Source organism: Sturnus vulgaris, chromosome 16, assembly GCF_052056855.1.
Source record: "Sturnus vulgaris isolate bStuVul1 chromosome 16, bStuVul1.hap1, whole genome shotgun sequence".
Lineage (NCBI taxonomy): Eukaryota > Metazoa > Chordata > Aves > Passeriformes > Sturnidae > Sturnus > Sturnus vulgaris.
Genome location: NC_142258.1, coordinates 2430671 through 2452939, shown reverse-complemented (window position 1 = coordinate 2452939; position 22269 = coordinate 2430671). Strand labels below are relative to the sequence as shown.

The following is a 22269-nucleotide window of genomic DNA, read 5'->3' as shown; positions in this document are numbered from 1 at the left end:
TTCTTGCCTTTGTTCCAGCAGCACTGGCACAGGACTGGCACAGGACACCATGCTGTGGTAGGGGCTTTTGTGCCAGCTTTCCAGATTTTTTTGACCCATCTTTTCTGTGGAATTTAGTCTTTAGCTGCACCCAGCTGCCTACAGAGCCTGCAATAAGCAACTGCAATATGTGGAAAACATCCCAAAAGGGAATGGAGAACAGGGAAGGATGGGGTGCTGGGCTGGTGTGGGTGGCACTGAGCCTGGCTCCAGTGGTGCCCGAGGACACCGTGTGATGGGTGCATGCCTGAGCAGCTGGTGTTTATGGAAATAGAACTAAATAAAGCCCTGTGTGTGTGTATAGACCCCAAAAAAGTGCTGAGGTGTTACTGGTGGGTGCTGCAAGGAAAAGAGCTGAGCTGGGACCCGTCAAACCAGCAATGTGGTTTATGTGGCTGTGGCAGAGCTGCCAGCAAAGGGACCCTGTGGTATTTGGCATGTTGTGGCAGTGGCATGAGGGTGCTGGAGGGACATGTGGGGACACACATGAATCCATGTCCCACAGAGAAGTGTGCCAGGAGCTGGGATGGGCACAGACACTGCCAGCACCCCGTCCTCTCCTCTTGTTATACTCATTGTCTTGATGGAGGCTGAGGGGACAGCACTGGTGTCACCACTGTGTCACTGCCAAGGGAGCAGCACTGGGGATGTCCCTGGACGGCTACAGGACCCTTGGGGCTGCCCTAACCCAGGCTGACAAATCTCTGTCTCATCCTTATGTCCACCCCAGCACCTTCAACCCACTGGTACTGGAGACAGGCAGGATGCATCCCCCTGCCACCAAGCCCTTCATTAGCCCCCACAAGCCACTTGACTGCCTTAAGAGATCAAACCAGTGACCCAGGTGTGTCCCTGCTCCCAGAGCAAGCGGGGTGAGGAAATGGGGGAGCTTTAATGACGACGGTGGTGAGGCGCTCAGTAATGACGGCTGCTGGCAGGAGCAGACAGCTTCCAGATGGCATCGCGCCGGGGCAGGGGGATCGCTGGGGCCGGGGGGGCTGCGGGAGGCAGCAGCCGGCAGAGATGGGCAGAGCCAGCAAGTTGAAATGACTTTTTTTGCAGCAGAGCCTGCGGTTCTGGCCCTCCGCGCTGCTGCTTCCAGTAATTAGCCCAATAATTAAAAAGAATGGCGATAAGAGGGGTGTGCAGAGGCGCTCGCAGGATCCCGGCATCCCTGGGGAGGCGTGTGAGAAGGGAGGGAGTGATTTGCGGATGTGAAGGGTGGTGGATGTGTGAAACACAAAGCAGAGGGACCCCAGCATGGTGTGGGGGGTCACTGGGGGAGGTGACCAGGCAGGGAGGGGTGGGCAGCAGGGATGAGCAGCTTCAGCAGCAGGGGCAGGAGGGTGGCTGAGCGCACTGCAGATGAAGAGGAGGCAACCAGACCCCAGCACCCTGCTGCCCATGATGGGATAGAGGAGGTTGCAGGACGCTGCAAGGTGGGGATGCAGCACCAGGCAATGTGATGCAGGGTGACATGGCACGAGGCAGAGCGATGTGAGGTGACACAGCTGCTGCCATCTGGGGCACTGCAGTGCACAGGGATGGGATGCAGGGCAGTGGGATGGGATGCAGGGCAATGAGATGCGGGGCAATGCAAGCCGATGCAATGCAGGGCAGCACGATGCAGGGAGATGAAACGCAAGGTGATGTGATGCAGGGTGATGTGAGGTGAGGCAGGAGGAGCGACACAGGGCAATGAAGTTCAGGGCGATGCAATGCAAGGCAGCACAATGCAGGGGGTCAAAATGGAAAGTGATGCGATGCAGGGTGATGCAAATCAGAGTGATGAAATTCGAGGCAACATGAAGCCAGGGTAGGTAGTGTGAGGCGATGCAATGCAGGGCAAATCAGGGCGATGCAGTTCAGGGTGATGCAAGGCAACAAGATGCAAGGAGGTGAAACACGAGGTGAGGTGTTGGAGAGCAATGCAAGGCCATGCAGGCAATTCAGTGCACCGTAGTGTGATGCCAGACAATGCAGGGCAATGCGAGGTGATGCAGCACCACGTGCTGTGTTCCAGGGCGGCTGTGAGACGATGCCCAGTGGGGCAATGCCCAGCCGCTGAGGTGAGGCGAGGCAATGTTGTCTCCATGGTGCAGGTGACACTGGCCCCTCTCGGCCCACCGCGGTGGCGACGCTTCATTTGAATTCTCGCCTCTCTCTCTTCGCAGATAACGAGCCCGCGCCATGCAGTCCTTTCGAGAAAGGTGTGGTTTCCATGGCAACCAGCAGAGCTACCAGCCGACTTCACAAGATACATCACGCCTGGAGAATTACAGGCATCAAAGTCAGGCAGGGCCGAACTGCGAGCGGCAGAGGCTGGTGGCGAAGGAGTACTACAGTCAGCAGCAGCTGCCGTACGCAGGCTATGAGAACAGCGCCGTGGAGAAATACCACCGGGGAAACAAGCAATTAGCGGGGCAGCAGCTGCAGGGCAGGCCGGCCTTTTCCAATTACACCGTGCAGGAGAACAGCCCTTATCCAGCCCGGTATTCCGGGGACGAGAGCCTGCAGGCGTGGGGTGGCCAGCCACAGGCACTGCCCGGTGGCGTGGCCAAGTATGAGGACAACCTGATGAAGAAGACAGTGGCATTGGCGGGTGGGCGGCCGTACCACGAGCCAGCGGCCACCTCGCTGCCCTTCCGGACTCACTTCCAGCAACAGCAGCAGCCGCAGCAGCAGCAGCAGCAACAGCAACAGCAGCAGCAGCCGCCTGCACTCCCCTACCCCAAGCTGCAGAGACAGAAACTGCCCAACGATGTCTCCTCATCCATGCCCTTCTCACAGAGCCCTCACTTCGGGCAGCACTCCCAGTCCTTCCCTGCCTCCTCCACCTACTCCTCGGTGCCGGGGGGCAGCCAGCCGGCACACTCCTACAAGAGCTGCACGGCGCCCTCGGGGCAGCCGCCGCTGGAGCGGCCGCTGGGCAGCGCTGCCAGCCTGGCCCCTGGCCCCCGAGTGCCCAACCTGCACGGCTACCAGCCCAACCGCATTGGCTACGAGCAGCCCCCGCAGCCACCGCCGCAGCCCCCGCAGCCGCCACCACCGCAGCCCCCGCAGCCACCGCAGCCCCCGCAGCCCCCACAGCCAATGCAGGGGCGGCATCACGCCTCAGAGACCCTCCACTACCAAAACCTGGCCAAATACCAACATTACAACCAGCCAGGCCAGACCTACTGCCAGGGCGATGCGCCGCCTGTCCGGACACCAGAGCAGTACTACCAGACCTTCAGCCCCAGCGCCAGCCACTCACCGGCTCGCTCCGTCGGCAGGTCCCCGTCCTACAGCTCCACTCCCTCCCCTCTGATGCCCAACCTGGAGAACTTCCAATACAGCCAGCAGCCGCTGAGTGCCGGTGCCTTCCCGGCCGGCATTGCTGACCACAGCCATTTCATGCCGCTGCTGAACCCTTCTCCCACTGATGGGACAAGCCCCGACACTCAATCTGGGAACTGCAAAAACTTGCAGAAGGAGAAGCTGCCTGAAAACCTGTTGTCAGACCTGAGCCTGCAGAGCCTGACGGCACTCACCTCCCAGGTAGAGAACATCTCCAACACTGTCCAGCAGCTGCTGCTCTCCAAGGCTGCTGTGCCCCAGAAAAAGGGCATCAAGACCCCAGCAAGGACCCCCGAGCAGCTCAAGGGGCAGCACTGCAGTCCTGAGAGCAGCACCTACTCGGCAGAGCAGGTGGGGACCCCCCTGTCTGACCCGCTGAGCACCCCCCAGTCTGTCCACGCTGAGACACAGGACACTGACTATCTCAGTGGGTCAGAGGACCAGCTGGAGAGGAGTTTCCTGTACTGCAACCAGAACCGCAGCCCTGCACGTGTCAACAGCAACTCCAAGGCAAAGCCTGAGTCAGTGTCCACCTGCTCTGTAACCTCCCCAGACGACATGTCCACCAAATCAGATGACTCCTTCCAGAGTATCCATGCCACCCTGCCCCTGGAGACCTTCACCAAGTATGTGAGCAATGAACGGGACTGCCCCCGACTGCTCCTCAGTGCCCTGTCTCAGGAGGAGCTGGCTTCTGAAATCATCGTCCTGCAGGATGCCATCAGCGAGAAGGCAGACAAAGCCTGGGCCAATTTGCCCATGCTGGGCAAGGAGACCACCAAGTCCCCGTTCCAGCTGGAGAACCACCGGCCCAGCCTGGACTCCATGGTGAAGGGTGCCTGGCCCAGCCAGGGTGACTCCAGCACACTCACTGAACCCCTCAAGCTGGACAAAGCTTCAGGGGCCAGCACGGGGAAGGACTTTAGCGAGGAGGTGTACGAGGGTCCCCAGGTGGAGTTCACAGCCACTGAAAACAAGGATGTGCTGAAGGACACTGCCCCACTGGCCTTCAACTCCAAGCCCAGCATCCCGGCAGCGACATCAAGTGCGGGAGCCACCGGCTACAGCTGCTACTCAAACACCACCGCCAACTCGGTGGCGTCTGAGAATGCCATAGAGCATTTTGAGTGGCCGGAGGAGAGCCTGGGTGAGGCCTGCCTACGGTGGAAGGATCTCCAAGCCACTGACCTCCCCAAGGGCTTGTTCCCCAGCAAATTGGTGAGCTCCTGCAAGGAGAAAAAAAACGCCTGCAGCTTGGACCTGTGTGATGGAGAGCAGCCAGCCAAGAGCGAGCCGGTCCAGGACTTTGGCCAGCAGGTGATGGAGGAGGAGGAAGAGACACTGACCTACGATGAAGCAACAAAGGCAGACAGCGAGAGGTGGCTGCAGGACACTCGGCACTGCTGCTCAGCTGGGGACTTTAGTGAGATCCCCATCATCTCCTCGCCGGATCTGAAGGAGTCAGACCTGGAGGCAGAGGAGTACTCCTCACTCTGTGAGCTGGCTGGCTCAGAGCAGAAGTCAGTGACATACGATGCCTCACCACCCAAGCCCCCAGAGATGCCGGCCGTGCTGTCCTCCAGCGAGGTGCCTGTGTCTGCCGAGGAGACTGTCAGCACAGTGGAGAAGGAGAGCTCAGGTCCCACCCCACGCCTCTCTGGCCAGTCTGTCATCCTGCTGGGCCCTGCTGTGGGCACAGAGACCAAGGTGAAGAGCTGGTTCAAATCCTCCCTGCCCCACATCCAGCCTGAGGAGGAGAATGGCGGAGGGGAGACGTCCCACCTGGAGGCAGCCGATGCTGAATCCACCTCATCGGTCATGGTGAAGCAGCAACTCACGCCCGAAAACGTGCTGGTGAAGATGGAGCCTGTCTCACGGGGCAAGAGCCTCCGCAACAAGAGGGTCCACTGCCGGCTGCCAGAGGGGGATGGCCCGGGCAGCACCGTGCTCAGTCCGTTCGATGAGCTGCCAGCAGCCAGCAGTGTCGCCGGCGCCTGCCTGGGGCCAGACGGACAGACGGAGGTACCAAGCAAGAGCACCCAGAGCCAAACACCCCGGTTTCCAGCCGAGGGTCTGCCGGCACGCATGTGCACCCGCTCCTTCACCGCCCTGGCCGAGCCCCGTGCCCCTGCCCCGCTGGAGGGACTGAAGGCCCCCACGCACCAGGAGAAGCTGGGGAAGAAACCCGGCTGTGGCGTGAAGCAGCGGGTGGCTTTCAAAACCAGGAAGCGTAACAGCCGGCCGGCCCCCAGGGTGGTCCAAAACGCCGGCGATGCCACCCTCCTGGTGCCCGGCTTGGTGGCAGCAGAGGAGGTGGCAGGGCCGACACCTCTGGAGGGGGACGCGGTGGAATCCGGGGAGAGGGACCAGCGGTCGATGATCCTGCGCTCCCGGACGAAGACACAGGAGGTGTTCTACACCAAGCGGCAGAGGGGCAAGCGGGCAGCTGATGTCCGGCTCAAGAACTGCAAAGCACCCAAAAAGCTCATATCCAACAACCACCTCCCACCTGCCTTCAAGCTGCCAGCACCGGGCAGCCCTCACAAGGAGGGCAAGGTGGGTGCCCGGATGAAGCTGCCCAAAGCAGGGCCAGGCATGGGGGGCAAGATGTCGGAGCGGCCGCTGCACTCACTAAAGAGGAAGTCCACCTTCATCTCCCCCATCCCCACCAAGAAGAGGAACCTGGTCCTGCGGAGCAACAGCGGTGGCGTGAAGGAGGAGAAGCCAGAGGGTCCCCCCAGCCTCTTCAAGAAGATGCCAGTGGCCAAGAAGGTGAAAGCCAAGCTGCCCCCCAAGAACTCTGGCGAAGCCATCCCGAAGCCCCCCCTGCCAAAGGAGGCCCCTGATGTCTGCATCAAGATCACCTCCCGGGCGGCCTTCCAGGAGGCCACCAAGACCAAAGTGCTGCCTCCCCGCAAGGGCCGCGGCCTCAAACTGGAGGCCATCGTCCAGAAGATCACCTCACCCAACCTGAAAAAGTTCACCTGCAAACCAGCAGCCACAGCAGTGGCAGCCACGGTAGCTGCCTATGGCTCCTCCCTGAGCCCGGCTGGGGCAGAGCGGGAGCGGGTGGTGAAGCACAGTGGCGTGGCTGTGGCAGTGGGCGATGCGCGGCTGCCCAAGCTGGCCGCAGCACAGAAGGTGCCCACAATGCCGGTGGCTGAGCCGCTCTGCAGGAACCCCAATGGCCGAGCACCAAAGGGGAAGCCGGGTGGTGGGAAGAAGCTGCCCCATGACGGCTGCCAGGGGGAGGCTTGTGGGTCAACGCCGGGGACCCAGTCCAGCCCAAACATAGTGGCCAAGAACCTGGGGCTCCTGCCCAAGAAAAGGAACCGCAAGGGCAAAGCAGCAGCGCTGGGCATGACCAAGGCACCCCTGAGCCCTGCACTGCCACCACCACTACCCCGGGAGCGTATAGCCGGCCCGAGTGGTGCGGAGGAGGCGCCTCGGGAGAAGAAACCAAAGACTGAGGAGAAGGAGGCGGGGAGCAGCGATGGCCCCCCTGAGGGACGCTCGGCCGCCGGGCCGGCGCGGGGGCCGAAGCCGCGGGCCAACCACTCCAACTACAACGGCTACTCCAAGCGGCAGCGGAAGCGGCTGGGGCACGGCAAGGCCAAGGCGGTGCCGGCGCGGTGCAAGAGCCGCGGGAAGCGGCGGCGGCAGCCCCAGCAGGCCCCGCTGCTGCACCCCGCCGAGCCCGAGATCCGGCTCAAGTACATCTCCTGCAAGCGGCTGCGGGCGGACAGCCGCGCCCCGCCCTTCGCTCCCTACGTCCGCGTGGAGCGGCGCGGAGAGTTCAGCACCACCTGCACCGTCGTCAACTCGCCCGGCGACGAGGCGCGGCTGCAGCGGGGACCGGCCGGGCCGGCGCCGCGGCCGCGGGCGGCCCTGCCCGCCTCCTCCACCATGCACATGGGGCCGGTGGTGTCGAAGGCGCTGAGCGCCGCGTGCCTGGTCTGCTGCCTCTGCCGCAACCCCGCCAACTACAAGGACCTGGGGGACCTCTGCGGGCCCTACTACCCCGAGGACTGCCTGCCCAAGAAGAAATCCCGGCTGAAGGAGAAGGCGCGGGCGGAGGGGCCGGGCGAGGACTCCACCGTGCCCGCCGCGGCCGAGCGGGCGCCCCGCGGGACTGAGGGCGGCTGCGGGAAGGCGGCGCGGCCTGAGGGGGCCGCCGAGGCGGCCAAGCAGAGCTCGCTGCGCTCCAGCCCGCGGGGCATGTTCCGTCGGCTGCAGAGCTGCTACTGCTGTGACGAGAGGACAGAGGGCGAGGAGGCGGCCGAAAAGCCCCGGCGGCACGAATGTCACAAGGCCGAGTCCCCGCCGCAGGAGCCGGCGGGCGACACGCAGGAGCACTGGCTGCACGAGGCCTGTGCCGTATGGACCGCTGGGGTTTTCCTGGTGGCGGGGAAGCTCTATGGGCTGCAGGAGGCTGTCAAGGCGGCTGCCGACCTGGTAAGAGCTCGGCCGCACGCCCGAGGCGGCATCTTCCGCTGGCCTCCTTCAGCCAACGTCATTCCCGTGTCTGCGCCTCCCGGTCGGGATGAAAATTAATAGTTGTGGCCTGGGAGAGCAGGGTAAGGTGCTCAGCACCATGAGCCCTGCTGGGTCCCTGCGAGATTTGTGCTGCTGCGTGTCTGATAGCACCTTAACTTTCCCTTTTAGGCACAGAAATACGGTATTATGTTTTAGGAAGGCGGCTGGATCCCCGTGGGATTGTCACATTCCCTGACCCAGTCGTGTGTTGCGGGGAGTGGCTCAGAGCAGGACAGATGCCGCAGGGTTGGAGATGAAAATGGGCACGACACAGCCTGGTGCCACCGTGATGGGCAGGAGAGAAAGGGCAACGGGAGGGAGGGGATGACCCTGCCCTGCTCCTCTCCCACAGTGTTTGGAGCAAGGACACATCGTGTGAGCAAAATAGGGAGGTTGCTGAAGGGGATGAGAAGTTGTGGCTGGCCCATTCCTGGAAGTGTTCAAGGCTGATTGGGGCTTGGAGCAACCTGGTCTAGTGGAAAGTATTCCTGCCTGTGGGAGTGGGCTGGAATGAGATGAGTTTTTTTCAGGTCCCTTCCACACCATTCTGGGATTCTGTGACATGGATTTTTAGTGCTGGGGAGAGGAAGGGGACAGCCTCCCATCAGAGGATGTGCAGGGGGTTTCCAGCAAGTCGTCCAGTGCCCGGTTTGGGAGCTGGCTGTATTCCCAAGCCTGTGTGCTCATTTTATGGCTCTCTGGTGCTGCTCTCATCACAGAGCCAGTGCACAGATGGTGCTTCCATCTCTGCAGCATCCGCTGGGGATGGGGCAGGCTGGGCACAACCCAGGTCACGCCCCTTCACCTCCTGCTCTATGGAATGTGGCTGTGGGTTTGGTGTCATCCAGGGCAGTGGTATGGCAGGTAGAAACCTTATGCATGGCTGCAGACAGCCAAGTGACAGGCATGGTGTGGTTCACAGTTCGCTGGCACGGGAGGAAGGATGTTGCCTGGGAGAGGCAAGGAGGGCCTGGAGAGGATCAGGGACACCCGCATTGCCCTCGCTGCTGGGGCTGTCGTGGTTCTCTTCTTCTGTGCTGGGCTTTGACAGGGTCTCTCTGTCTCTCCACATCTTTCCTTCCCTGCTCCGAATTCCCGGGTGCGTGTGCAGAAGTGCTCGAGCTGCCAGCAAGCGGGAGCCACCGTGGGCTGCTGCCAGAAGGGGTGTCCCCACACCTACCACTACGCGTGTGCCATCGACACAGGTGAGCCCGGCCACGGGGATGGGGCACGGGGTCCTGGGCACTCTCTGGCCCAGCTGAATGTGGGGCTCATTGGTTCAGGTCAGGGCTGGGCTCATGGTTTGCTGGCTTGCCAGAAAGGTGATGCCCACTGTGCCAGCAGCACTGGCAGGTGTCACAAGCTTGTCTGGCCTCAGCTGAGCCCTTCACACAAACGCTGTGGCTGGTGGGTGGCCGTGGACCCCCACTCGTAGTGCAGGGTGTCCCCTGACACATCCTTGTCCTCTCCTCACAGGTTGCTTATTAACTGAGGAGAGCTTCTCTCTGAGATGTCCCAAACATAAGGTAAGCCCAGAGCCCCCTGTGCACCCCTCAATGCTCTGCAGCTCCCTGTGGCAGGAGGACCTGCCTTCAGACCCCAAATTCCTGGGGACACCCATCCTGGATGCTCAGCTCTGTGTGGGCATCACGCTCCTGGGGGTATCGGGGTGGGGCAAGCGACTGGGTGCTTCTGGGTCTGGGGCACCTCAGCCGGGTTCTCAGGGGTCTTATCCCCTTCCCCGAGTACAGACGAGGTGGTGAATGATGGTGTAACCCCTTCTTAAAGCGCTGCGTCCCGGGTGAATGCCCGGTTATTGACGGGGGCGGGGGCCGATGAAGACAACCCAGGGCTACCCCCCGCCTCCACCGGGATCCCCGGGCTGACACCTCCGTTCTCTCCGCAGAGGCAGCCGGTGTAGCGCCCGCGGGCACCCGCCCCACCGCCAGCGAGGGCCCGGCAGAGGAGGCAGCGCCTGGAGCAGAGCGGGGCCGGGCCGGGCCGGGCCGGGCCGTACCGGGGACCCCCCGAGCCCGCTCCGGGCGGGCGGAGCCAGCGCCGGGCTTTCCCTCCCGCCGGGTCCCGGTAAAACCCGGTCTGGATACGCGGGGGACGGATCGGGATCCCCCACCCGCGATGGCTGCACAGGGGGGCGGGGGGTGTCCGTGTACAAGGGGGGGGTCCCGGCGATGTTGTCTTACTGTGGGGCCGCCGGACCCTCCGTGGGTCCCGGCTCTCAATATCACACTGATCTGATCTGAGATGTTGCCTTCAGCAAACCTCATAGTGTCTGTATATAGTTCAGCGAAGAAGAGGATTAAAAAAAAAAGACAAAAAAAAGACCAAAAAAAAAGGAGAAAAAAGAGAAAAATGAAAAAAAAAAAAAAAAAGGCAAACAACAGCCTGCTGTTTGAAACACCACTCTGCTTTTTCCGTTTTGTTCTTCCATCTCCTGTTTGTCCCCACCCACACCCAGAGTGCTGGGGGGGGCTAAGGGTGCTTGGCCAGGCCGGTGGGCACCCACCAGGCTGCCCCAGCCCCACTCCCAAACCCCAAACCCTGACTCACTGCACCCACCACTCTCGCATCCATGCGGCGCTGGCACTGCTGGGCTGGGGACACCTGGTCCTGCTGTCCAGGACCCCCCAAAACCCACCCTCCTGCCTGTGCTTGGCCTCACCAGCACCCCTTCTGTGGCTCCTCTTGTGGGGGCTTTGCTCCCTGTGCTTGTGCTGAACCCCACAGCTCTGTGTGCTGGAGGAGGAGGAGGCATTTGCTTCCTCTCCTCCACATGGGCCTGGCTCAACCCTCACTGCCCTGGGTTTGCTCAGCTCCTTTGGCTTTTGCTTCCTGGCCACCTCAGTGGAGCTGGGGGACTGCCCAACACTTTGGTGATCCCTGCCCTTGTCCCCAGGCTCCATCTTTGTGTCACCCACACCCTGACACAGGTAGCAACCAGCCTAGGGTGAACCAACCCCAAATCTCATCCTAAAAACAGCCACTGGCTGCCCCCAACCTCTGCAGCATCCTGCAAAGGGGGGGCACACTGCTGGTCCCATCCATGTCCCCCACAGAGCCAGCGCCCCATGTCCCCACCACCTTTTGTGTCCCCTCCATCCCACACACCCCAAGGTTTGCTGGCCACACAATGTCTGTTGTTTCAGCAGCTGCCTCGGACACGGGAGTGAAAAACAAAAAGAGGAGGTGAGAAAAAAAATTTTAAAAAGGGAGGAAATAATAATAATAATAAAGAAAATTAATTTAAAGAAGAAAAAAAAAAATCCCCGTGTCCTTGGCAGTGTTGCCTGAAATCTGGCTATTTTTAGTGACATCTTGTACATATGACTGTAAAATGGTAAACCGTGTGTATTATATATTGCCTCATTATATAGTGTATATATATGTATACATATACATATATATAATATATATGAAGACTGTAAATGTTAAGACTAGTGTTCTTATTAGTATATTGCTTCACACTGAAGATTGTGTGTAACAAGCTGTTTCTAAAAGATGTTTATTTTCCTTAAGAGTAAAAAAACAGGTCATTGCATTCAGAGCGTCAATAAAGATACAACGATTGTTTTGGAAGTACGTGGCGCCCTGCTCGTGGCCTCTCTTTATCCTTGGGGGGCTTCTGGGGTCCCCCTCGAGCTATGACAGCCCCTGGCTGGTCCTTTATCCCCAAGGGTCTCACTGGAAGAGATGGGATATGGGGACAAAGGGAATAGCAGCCCCTGGGACATCATGGGGTAAAGAGGGGGTGTTTGGGGGACATTTGGGGTCCCTCAGCACCCAGTGTCCCCATCCCTGCCACTCTTGTCCTCCCTTCCCATGCAGCCCTGTAGGGACAAGGTATTCACAGCTGTGGGGGGCCCCTTGCCCCCAAGTTTTGGTGTCAGTCCCTCTCCAATCCAGCACACACCAGTATAAATAATCAGCTTTAATTGTCTGTACAAAACTCTCCAACTATGAAAATACCGTTTAAAAAGGGAAAAGGGGAGTGGGGGGAAGCGAGGGGAGGGGGTCTATGTACAAGAGGGGGTGAAGCAAGGACACAGGGGCACCCACCAGCCCCCCAGGAGCCCCGTGCCACCCTGCCATCCCTTCTCCCAAAGCCTGTCCGTGCTCCGGGGTGGTGGCAGCTCTTAATGGGGGGAGATCAGTGCTGGGGAGGAAGGGATAAGGTGGGGGGTCCCCCATGGTTGGGGAGGGGGCACTTCCCCGCTGCCATGGGGCCACACCCCCAAAAAGCAAGCCCCAAACCCAAGGGGTCCGGCAGCAGTGGGACCCACGGGGTGGGGGGGTGCCGGGCAGAGACCCCAGTAGGGGCCACACCGTGCGCACTGAGGGGTACAGGTGACACCGGGGGGGATGCAGGTGGCACTGGGGAGGGGTCCGGGTGGCACCGGGGGTCGCTGCCGCACGTGCCGGTGCCCTGCAATACTGCCACAGTGTCACTAGAGGTCCCCATGCCCCGTCCCCCACGCGGGCTGGGGACACGGACACAGCCGTGGGGCGCGGAGGGGGAGCCCACTCAGGGTACCCCAAAAGTGGCTGCCCCACTCGGCTGGGACCTCCAGCCCGCACCCACATCAGGCATCACCCGACCCCTCCCCACCCACCCTTTCACCTCCAAATCCGCTCCCTAACATCACCCCGCGGGGAAACTGAGGCACGCCCCACATTCCGCACCCACGGCGGGGTGGCAGGGGGCTGGTGGCCCCTTCCCCACCTATCCCGACGTGACGGTGGTGCCGCTGCCCAGCTTGATGATCATCTGCTGGCAGTCGTGCAGTGTCCGGCGGTCGCCCAGCTTGTCCAGCGTGCGGGCAGCCTCGGCCAGCATCCCCACGCGCTGGCCCGGGCCCGCCAGGAAGCTGGGCGGGAGGTAGCAGCAGGCCAGCAGCAACGCCTCGGCGTGTTCCCGTGGGGTGGGGTGGCTTTCGGGCTCGCCAGCTGCAGGGGACAGAGCCAAGGTCAGCACCGAAGTCACTGAATAAATCTTGGGATCGGCACGGGGATGGGGTTATTCGCCCACCCTGGAGCTGGTGCCACCAGCAATGGAGGGGCTGGGAGCTCATGTGTCCCAGCTCTTGGGGTGCTGCAGGTGGGAAAGGGGTGTCCCACCCTATGTGTCACCCCATATCCCATCATCAAGGTTGGTGAGGTGCTGTGGGTGCAGAATGGGGTTTCCCACTCTTTGTCCCACCACCCAAGACTTGTGGCATGGTCCCATCCCATTTCCCATCCTCCAAGGTGGTGACAAAGGTATCTCACCCCATGTCCCACCACCCACGGCTGCTGGGGTGCTGCAGCCGAAGATTGACGTGTCCCACCCCATCTCCCACCCTGTGCCCACCTGTTTTGCTGCCCTGCACCCCTCTCCTCCGCAGGCTGCGGTCCAGCAGCTGGTGGGTGCGCGTGGGACTGGCCCGGGCCATCAGCCTGGCAGTGGCTTCGTGCAGGAACACCTGGATTGGGGGGGACGGTGAGCACAGCCAGGTGCAGGGCACCAGGGGACCCAGCAGGTGACAGGCTGGGGGGCTCACCCGGCGCATGGCGGGGCGCAGGGTCTGTGCCAGGCGCCGCAGGCTGCTGAGGTCCTGCTGGAAGCCGCGGAGCTCCAGGGCGGATGCCTGGTAGAGGCAGCTGCGCTGCTGGCTGGCCCCCATCTGCTGCTGCCACAGGTTGGTGCGGGTGACCAGGAGCAGGTCACAGAGCAGGAGCTGGACCGCCTGCAGGGACAAGGGGATCGGGGTGAGCAGGGGGTGGGACAGACGGACGGGGGCATGAGGAGGTCGCTGCGGGCAGGCGCTGCTGCGCGGGACCCCCGCCGGGCTGCATGGCAGGGGCATTGCACTCCCAGTCTGACACATGCAATGCAACTACAATGCACCCCCGCGAGGGTCGGGGGCACCTCCCGCCACGGCTGGGGGGGCTCACGGCCACCTCGTCCCTCCCTAGCCCAGCTCACCTTGTCGATGGTGCCCTTGGGGGGGCTGCCCAGCTCCAGGCTCTCCCGCAGGCAGCTGCTGGCCTTCTCACAGTGGCTCAGGGTGGCCTGGCTCCCGTCCTGTTTGCTCAGCAAGGCACGGACAGCTCGGAAAGAGTGCAGGGCAGCACGGGGAAGGGGCTTCCTGCAAGGTGGAGGGGACATGGTCACTGAAGACCCCTCGCTGTGCCCCTCCTCAACACACACCGGGTGCTCCAAGTGCGTTCAGAGAGGCCGTGCCAGTCCAAGGGTGGGGGAAGACATGCACTGAGGTGCCACCCCTGTCCCCGATGTCCCCGGCACTCACTCAGAGCTCTGCAGTGCCCGGGGCATGGTCTCCACCAGCGGGTAGAGGCGCTCAGCCCCCTCCTCATCCCCCTGCAGCCAGTGGATAACGATGCCAATGAAGGATGCCCACCACTTGGACACGGGGTCGGTGCCTGCAGGGTGGGAGGGACACAGGAGCAGAGTGTTTGCACTCCCATGGCCCCCGACATGAAGTGACCCCAATGGGGGACACGCCAGCCTCACCTGTGACAGCCGCCAAGCCAGACGTGATGGAGGGCACGGGGCCAGGCGTGCCACTGACATCCGAGCAGCCATTGAGCAGCTGGAGGTACTCGAGGGCATCGGAGAACCGCCTGTGGAAAGGGGCTGTGAGGGGACTGGCCCCACACCAGGCACGGGGAGAAGGGGCCCGCCCCAGTGCTCACCCCTCTCCCTGGGCAGTGGGACGGCCGGGCTCAGGCATGGCCACGCAGCACAGCGCCTTCTCCAGGAGGTGCTCACGGAAGAGCTGGGTCACCTGTGCCAGCGGGTCCACTGGGGCACAGAGATGGGGTCAGCATGTTCACCACAGCCCGAAATGGGGGATGAGGGGTTTGGGAGCTTGGGGTCAGGAGATACACCACGCCCCAAAACGAGAGGTGAGGGGTTTGGGAGCTTGAGGTCACCTGGGTTGCCAGCGGAGCTGTAGATGGTTTCCCTGGGGACACCCTTGACTGCCCAGTCCCCGTCAACAAAGAAGCGGTGTCCCAAGGGGTGGCAGAGCCACTGCATGGAGGGGGGCACTGCCCCACCATGGGACAGGGCCACACGCCGGGCACTGCAGAGGAAGGGGCGCTGCGGGGAGAGCAGAGGGTCAGCAAGGACCTGAGATCCCAGTCCCAGGGGACACAGGGGGACATCCCAGAGCCCCACACTCACTGCCAGGAAGTGGAAGCAGCGGTGCAGGCTGGCCTTGATCCGCAGGGCAGCTGCCACGTAGATCTCAGCCAGCGCTGCCACAGAGATGGCGTCACCGGCGCACTCAGCCAGGTTGACAGCGCTCAGAGCCAGGTTGATGGCCAGCAGATGTCCCCCAGCCTGCTTCCCTAAAGGAATGGGGACAGAAGGCTCAGCCATCGTTTTGTGGGGACACGGAGGGCACAGGAGTCCTGTCCCTCAGCCCCCATTGCACGGGGCCGTACCGGCAAGGTGGAGCTGGTGCAGGCGGTGATAAGCCATGGCAGCATCGCGGGCGCTCTGGCGGACGTGGGCAGGGGGCGGGGGGTCCGGACGCAGCCCCCCAGCACGGGCAGCCAGCCAGCGACCCACCCAGAGGCGCTGGAGCAGGTGACGCAGGAGAGTCCAGAGCAGGCTGCAGGCCAGGTCCCCGTGGGACGCCGGCAGCGGCCGCCCCAGCGCCCCGAGCGCCGTCCGCAGGTGCTGGGCTCCCTGCGCGAAGTCTCCCTAAGCCCCGGAGAGACAAGGTCAGTGTGGGCAGGATAAGGGGACAGGGCAGGTGGGGCAGGGGACGTCGTGCACGGTGGGACATACCCGGTCGAGGTCGAGGTCGGCCTGCCGGCGGTGCCGCCAGAAGAGGATGGAGGGCTCGGAGTGGGGGCGAGTGACGGGCTCCCCGCAGACAAAGAGCCGCACCACCGCACCCAGCACCAGCGCCACGTTCAGTGCCCAGAAGGCCAGTGTGGGCCACAGCCACTGCGTCCATCCCCATGGGTCCTCTGTGCAGGGATGTGGTCAGCAACACCCCACCAATGCTGCCCTGTGCCCACCCCAAGGTCTCCATGTCCTTCACCCCATGTCCACCAAAGAGCCTCCACCCAATCGTGTCCACCCCAACAGATTCCACCCCAATGGTCTCTGCCTCACACACACCCCAGGAAATCCATTCTGGTGGCCTTCACCCTGTGCCCATCTCAGCAGCATCCACCCAGTGGCCTCTGCCCCATGTCCACCCCAATCACCTCCCATCTCAGACCTACCCTGAGACCCCCCCTCCTGACAGCCTTCACCCCGTGTCTACCATGATTGCCTCCACTATGATGGTCATCACTCTGACACCCCCCATCCCAACAGTCTTAACCTCATGCCAACCCTAACAGCCCCGAGTCAAGGAGCTCCTACCACACACTCACCCCAACATCCTGCACCTTGATGGTCTTCACCTCAACACACTCTAGCCTGTGCCCACCCTGACAGCCTCCATCCCACACCCATCCCAACAATCCCCATCCCAATGTCCCCCACACCAGAGCTTACCCAAGGTGCCAGACTCAGCCATGATGCTCCTGCTGGGACCACCGGTGTCCTGGCTTCCCAGGGGAGCTGGGGAGCCAGAACCCCGGAGGAGGGAGGCCAGGGGGTTGAAGGAGAGGCAGAGGAAGACGAAGGTGCAGAGGGCCATGCGGGAGCGGTCCAGCATTCCCTGGCTGCTGGGCGAGGGCGGCGGGCGCTCCTGCTTCACCTGCACGGGCAGAGCTTCTGTGAGCCTGGGACACGGGCATGGATGTGGGGTGGTGGGCACAGGCATGAGATATAGGGCATGGGATATAGGGCACGGCATCCAGAGCATGGGATGCACGGCATGGAATATAGGGTGTGATGATGTGGGATGGGTATGGGATATAGGCAATGGGATATAGGGCATGGGACACAGAGCATGGTGATGAGGCACAGGCTGGAATACAGGAGCATGGATTTCAGGGTATAGGCATGGGGCACAGAGCACACTTTAGGGTAGAACAAAACACCCAGCCCCAAATCATGTGAGGAACAGCCTCAGAGAACAAGACCAGGGCTCTCAGCTCTTTCCCCATCTGGTACACTTTGCCTTTGTCACCTCCTACATGAAGCAGCAGATCTCCTGCCCCACTCAGGGCAGGAAGATGCCTTCCAACCCTCCCTCACCTTGCCAGGGGCACAGAGGGGGCTCTCGGGCTCCGAATCGCTGCTACTGTTGCTGCTGCCACCGCTGAGTGAGAGTGGGCTGCTGTGGGATGGCGAGCCCACGTCGGAGGGCGGCGGTGTCAGCATCTCCATCACCTCTGCCTTCACCACCTCCATGGGGGCCTCTGCCTTGGCCCCCCGGCTGCAGTGGGTACCCAGGTCATTCGCGGGCTCTGCAGGAAGCAGAGTAAGCTGATGGCTGCTGGGGGCATGGAGCTGAGCCCCCCCACCCCAAGAGCTGCCCTTCCACTCACGGTTCTTCTGCATGGCCATCTTGAGGGCGAGGTTCTCCTGCTTCAGCTTCTGGTTGCTCTGCTGCAGGAAGCGGATGTACTCGATAGCCTTCCTCAGGATTGCTGACTTGTTGAGCTGCCAGCAGGCAGGGACGGTTCAGCCCAAATTCCAGGCAAAGCCCCCCCACTACCCAGCCCTGCCCCACTGCCCCCTGCTCCCACCTTGGCCTCGGTGCCCACCACCAGGTCCTTGAGCTCCACGATCTTGTCGTTGATGGAGGAGCGGTAGCGCTTCTCGATGGCGTTGTGGGCCGTGCGCTTCTCGCCCCGGCTCTGCACCAGCGCCGGCTTCCCACTGGGGGCCAGCCGGTTGATGGGCAGCTTCTCTGTGTCCACCACCAGTGGCACCGTGGCCAGGATGGTCCCTCCACTCACCAGGGCCTGCAGGGCGGCAGGGTGGGGTCAGTGACGGTGCAGAAGCATCTCCCCACCTTGCAGCTCCTCACGGTGGCACCTACCGGCACCTGGAGCGGGGTGGCAGAGCCACTGGCACTGGTGGCCAGGGAGGCGATGGTGGAAGTCTTGGCACTGCTGGCATCTGTCTTGACAGCTGTCAGCAGCAGGGAATCAGCCTTGATGAAATGGGGCTGCAGGAGAACCTGAGGGGCAGTGGGGGTCAGGTCAGTGGGGCTGTGGGGGTCATCAGGATCCCCCTCCAGTCCTGGCCCTGGGCTTACCGGCACTGGCTGGATCTGTGGTGACACAGACTGGGTGGTGGGGGTGGCAGGGGCCAGGAGCTGCTGGGGTGCCACACTCTGCACGGGGCCAGGCAGTGTCACGGGCTGGCTGGGTTGTGGGGCAGGCAAAGGGCTGGGCAGGGTCTGTCCCGTACTCCCAGGCTGCACAGCTGGGCATGGAGCAGAGGACAGCATTAATAGAGACAGCATTATGTGCAGCCCACCCTGCACAGCCCCACTCTGCAGGGACATATCCCCCCTCCAGCCAGACCACCACCCTGGGAGTCCCAATCCCCCCCTGCACCCCCAAATCCTCACCAGAGAAGCTGTGCTGGTTCTGGTAGCCCACCAAAGGCTGGGGACTGAACGGGCTGGGGGACGCAGAGACGAAGCTGGGGGCCAGCATGACGCCGGGCTGGGGCTGGCTGCTGGGCACCACGGATGGCTCCTCCTTGACACCCAGGGATGGGGCCGGCAGGAGCGAGGTCGGGGGCGGCGGGGTGAAGGTGGTCATACCGGGGGGACCCCCATAGGTGCTGCCAGTGGGGGCGGCGGGGGGAGGCTTGCTGGGACCCAAGAAGGTGTTGAGAGTGCCCGGCGTGGAGGGGAGCCCCGGGGGCACGGTGCTGTCCGGGGCACTGAACGGTGAGTCGAACAACCCCGAGAAGTCACTGTCCGGCGTGTTGATCAGCTGCAGCATGTCTGTAAAAAACACGCCCTCCGTGTCATCAGCTGCTATGCCGCACCTCCCAAAATAGGCTTGGACTGGCCTCATGCTGCCCTCCCCACAGTGTAGCATTTGGGGGACAGATCCCCATAATCCAGGGGCAAATTCCCTGAGTTCCCATGAATCTGCTGTGCCCTGTTCCGCTCAGCCTCCCATCCATTCTGACGTTGGGGAAACTGAGGGACGGAACTCAAAACGAGGCTTGGCCAACAGCAGTCAGTGTAATTCAGCCTGGTCTGGGAGTGGCAGGGCACATCTTGGCGTGCCTCTGGTATTGAGCGGGGCTTGTGCCAGCTCGTTCATTCATTTATTCTGTACTGGGAACCCCGACAATCCCCAAACCACCCCTAAGGGGGTGCTCACAGTGGGACAGCGGCGTGGCACCCCCAGGATGTGCCAGACCCCAGTGCCAGGTGTGCTTGACCACAACAGCCCTCAGGGGGGCAGGTGGGCAAGCACAGGGCTGGAACAGACTGAGCGGGGGTCTGTCCCACAGACACCGCTCTGGGGTGCCCCCACAGACACATCAGGGTCTCTGCGACGCCTCCACTAAGGTGTCCTGGGGTGCTCCCACCTTGCAGGGATGCTCCCATCCCGGTAACCCCAGGCACATCTCACCGGGGGCTCACAGACCCCAGGATATCCCACACTCCGGCACTCCCAGGCTCACCCCACCTGCACGCACAGACCCCGGGATACCCCCAGGCCACCCCCCCAAAGTACCCACCCCCGGGATGTCCCCACCGAGCCACACAGCCCCCGGACACCGCCCTCCGCATGGGGTGCAGCACTCCGACGGTGACCCCGGCAGACGAGGAGGAGGAGGCTGGCGAGGCGGGGGTACCTTCAAAGGTGCACTCCATGCCGGTGGGAGTGGGGGGGTCCCCAGGAGGAGGCTGCAGCCCCCGCTCAGCCCCGTGGCCGGCAGCGAAGAAGCCCGGGATATTTTAAAGCCATGTTCTCGCCTCCTCCCCGGCGCCCTCCCCGCGCTGCCCGCGCCAGGGCTGGAGCGCGGCCGGGGATGGATGGGGTGATGCGACTCCGCCAATCGCCGCCTGCGCGCCCGCCGGCCGCCCCCGGACAGCCCCCGGCGCCCAAGGTGAGCCCGGCACCGGGTTACTCTCGGGCACCCGCCGCGAGCCGCCCCCGGTTACTCGGGGTCACACTCCGTTAACCCCTTTGCCCCACCCCAGCCCGGTGTGACCCCCCCTCACTCATTGCCCAGGAGTAACCCCGCACAGCACTGTTACACCCCAAAACACATCCAGCCCTTGGCATCCTGCCCTGTGCAGGTGGGCGTCCTTCCGAGGGGCTCCCAGACCCCTCCTTCCACTCCCCCCCTCAAGGCTCCCTCGTGGTGCAGAGCAAAGTCTAGGGTTGCAGAGAGGGGGTGCTCCTTCCTGTCCCCCCCGTGCTTCCTGTTGTCCAGCTTGGAGGCGAGCACGGCTGTCCCACCCTCCTGGCACCTTCCAGGTGCTTCTCTCCTGTGGCACCCAGTGCCACCCAGACCATCAGCAGGACATGGGCACCCATCAGTGACACCCCCACCGTGGGAACCTGCGGGGCAAACCCACTCGTCTGTGGGTCCTGGCGGGTCCCAGCAGGCTCAGGGCACCCACATCCCTGGGAGCACATCCCACATCACCCAAGGGTTGGTACAGGGATGAGGGACAAGCCGTGGCCAACGGGGGACCGGTGACAAACCCACTTTGGGGAACTGTGGGGTACAAGATGGCCCGGCTGGCTGTGATACAAAGGAACACGGCAAAACCCCACAGTGGGAAAACCTCATCCCATACGGCACCACTCAGCCCTGGCACAGCTCCTGCTTCCCTGCCCACGCCAAAACCTCGCCAAGAAAAGCAGGTGGCACCTGGATCTGCTTTGATCCACCCCGACTGCCACTGGGATGAACCTGCAGTCCTGGGATGCCATCTCCACCCCAAATCTCGGAGAAGAGACCACCAGGAACTGCACAGTGGGGCAGGTCTTGGAAGGTTCAAGTCCCGTGCCCGCCTCGCCGCGTGTTCCACCGGCTGTGCCGGATGGCGTGGATCCACAGAGCTGGTGGAGCACGTGGCAAGGCGGGTGCGGGGCTTCCCGACAGCTTGGATCCCCAATTTTTTGAGATCCCAAATTTTTTAGGATCCTCAATTTTTTGCTGAAGCCTTGGAAACATAACTCTGCACACGTGGTGCTGTGGTGGTGGGAAGTGGGTCCCCTTGAGGAATGTGCCCCTTTGGGAAGTGGGTTCCGTCCAGGAATGGGTCCCGTTGGAGCATCCCCATCTCACGGACCCCAAACCGAGGGGGAGGTGTGTGCCAGCCCCGGGGCTGGAGCAGAGCGGCCCCATCTCTCTGAGCACACGCCGGGTGGATGGGCTGGGAGAACCCAGGCGTCCTGGAGGGAACGACCGAGAGTAACCCCGCCGGTGACGTCATGGAGGGGGCGGGGCTACCGGCGACACGATGCTGTGACCGGGAACGGGGGGGGGAACGTCGGGGCTGTCCCGGTAGCGGCAGTTCCAGCCCGGGGGTCCCGGTGTCCTGTGTTCCCCCACCCTGAGCCCCCCGCTTTGGAGCGGCCCCCGGTAACGGAGCCAGCGCGGTTCTGCACCGACTCCGCGCTCCTGCAGCTCGGTGTCCCCCCCTCCCCACGCCGGGCCCGGCACCGAGCCCGGTCTGCCGGCCGTGCACCGACTCCTGGTTGTGCACCGATCCCGCTGCCCCGGCCAAATGCCGGTACCAAGCTCCCTGACCGTGCACCGAGCCTGGACTCCCCGGTCACGGCCATGCACCGAGCGCGCCCGACCATTCACCGAGCCCCGGTTACACCCCCAGCCCGGTACCGGTTATGCCTCCGGACCGGTCCTGACTTTGCACCAAGCCTGGTTACGCCCCCAGCCCGGTCCCGGTTGTGCCCCAAGCCCCCGTCACGCCCCCAGCCATATCCCGACCATGCTCCAAGAGCCGGCATCGCACCGTGCCCAGCCCCCGGCCATGCACCGAGCCGAGTTTTCCCCCAGCCCGGTCCCGGTCATGTACCGAGTCTCAGGACTGCACCGAACCCGCAGCCCCGCCGTGCAACGAGCCCCGGTTATAGTCCCAGCCCGGTCCCGGTCATGCCCCAAGCCCCGGCCATGCCCCGTCCCGTCCCCGCCGGGACGCACCGTCGATGTCGCTGAGCAGGGCCGTGTCGATGTCGCTGGCCCCGGAGAGGCCGAGGGACGGTGCCAGCCCCTCCAGGGCCGAGTCGTCGAAGGCGAGAGCACTCATCCCGGTGGCTCCGGTGGCTTCCGTGGCTCTCAGTGTCTCCGGTGTCTCCGGTGGCTCGGGCGGCTCTAGGGGTGGCGGGGCCGCCCGCCCGCCATGGCCGCGCTGGCCCGGGCACAGGCACCACGGGGACGAGCCGCCAAGTTGCTCCCGAGAACCG

The 22269-nt window shown here is 63.0% G+C and overlaps 2 protein-coding genes across 8 annotated transcripts in view; one reads left to right on the top strand and one right to left on the bottom strand.

The window, feature by feature from the left end:
• The window catches only part of RAI1 (retinoic acid induced 1), a 73479-nt gene extending 61968 nt beyond the window's left edge, over positions 1–11511 (top strand). For 5 of the 6 annotated variants that reach the window (XM_088174253.1, XM_088174257.1, XM_088174256.1 and 2 more), the window contains exons 3-5: positions 2214–7833; positions 9026–9119; positions 9391–9812. In XM_088174253.1, the coding sequence (XP_088030379.1) occupies positions 2230–7833; positions 9026–9119; positions 9391–9677 (5985 nt within the window). In that variant the 5' untranslated portion in view covers positions 2214–2229 and the 3' untranslated portion in view covers positions 9678–9812. The other variant, XM_088174258.1, reaches the window with a different exon arrangement.
• Positions 11512–11845: 334 nt separating this feature from the next.
• SREBF1 (sterol regulatory element binding transcription factor 1) lies at positions 11846–22269 on the bottom strand. 2 transcript variants are annotated; one of them, XM_014871031.2, is made up of 19 exons: positions 22007–22269; positions 18429–18812; positions 18111–18280; positions 17892–18032; positions 17596–17814; positions 17395–17509; positions 17102–17313; positions 16454–16658; positions 15731–15915; positions 15382–15643; positions 15119–15285; positions 14866–15034; positions 14626–14734; positions 14444–14553; positions 14220–14352; positions 13895–14057; positions 13470–13655; positions 13280–13391; positions 11846–12876 (listed from the first exon to the last, which is right to left on the bottom strand). In XM_014871031.2, exons 1-19 carry the CDS (start codon positions 22110–22112, stop codon positions 12653–12655), a joined length of 3372 nt encoding a protein of 1123 aa, XP_014726517.2. In that variant the 5' UTR covers positions 22113–22269; the 3' UTR covers positions 11846–12652. The 2 variants fall into 2 exon arrangements, with proteins under 2 accessions (XP_014726517.2, XP_088030385.1); XM_088174259.1 differs by lacking the exon at positions 22007–22269 and adding an exon at positions 19682–19715.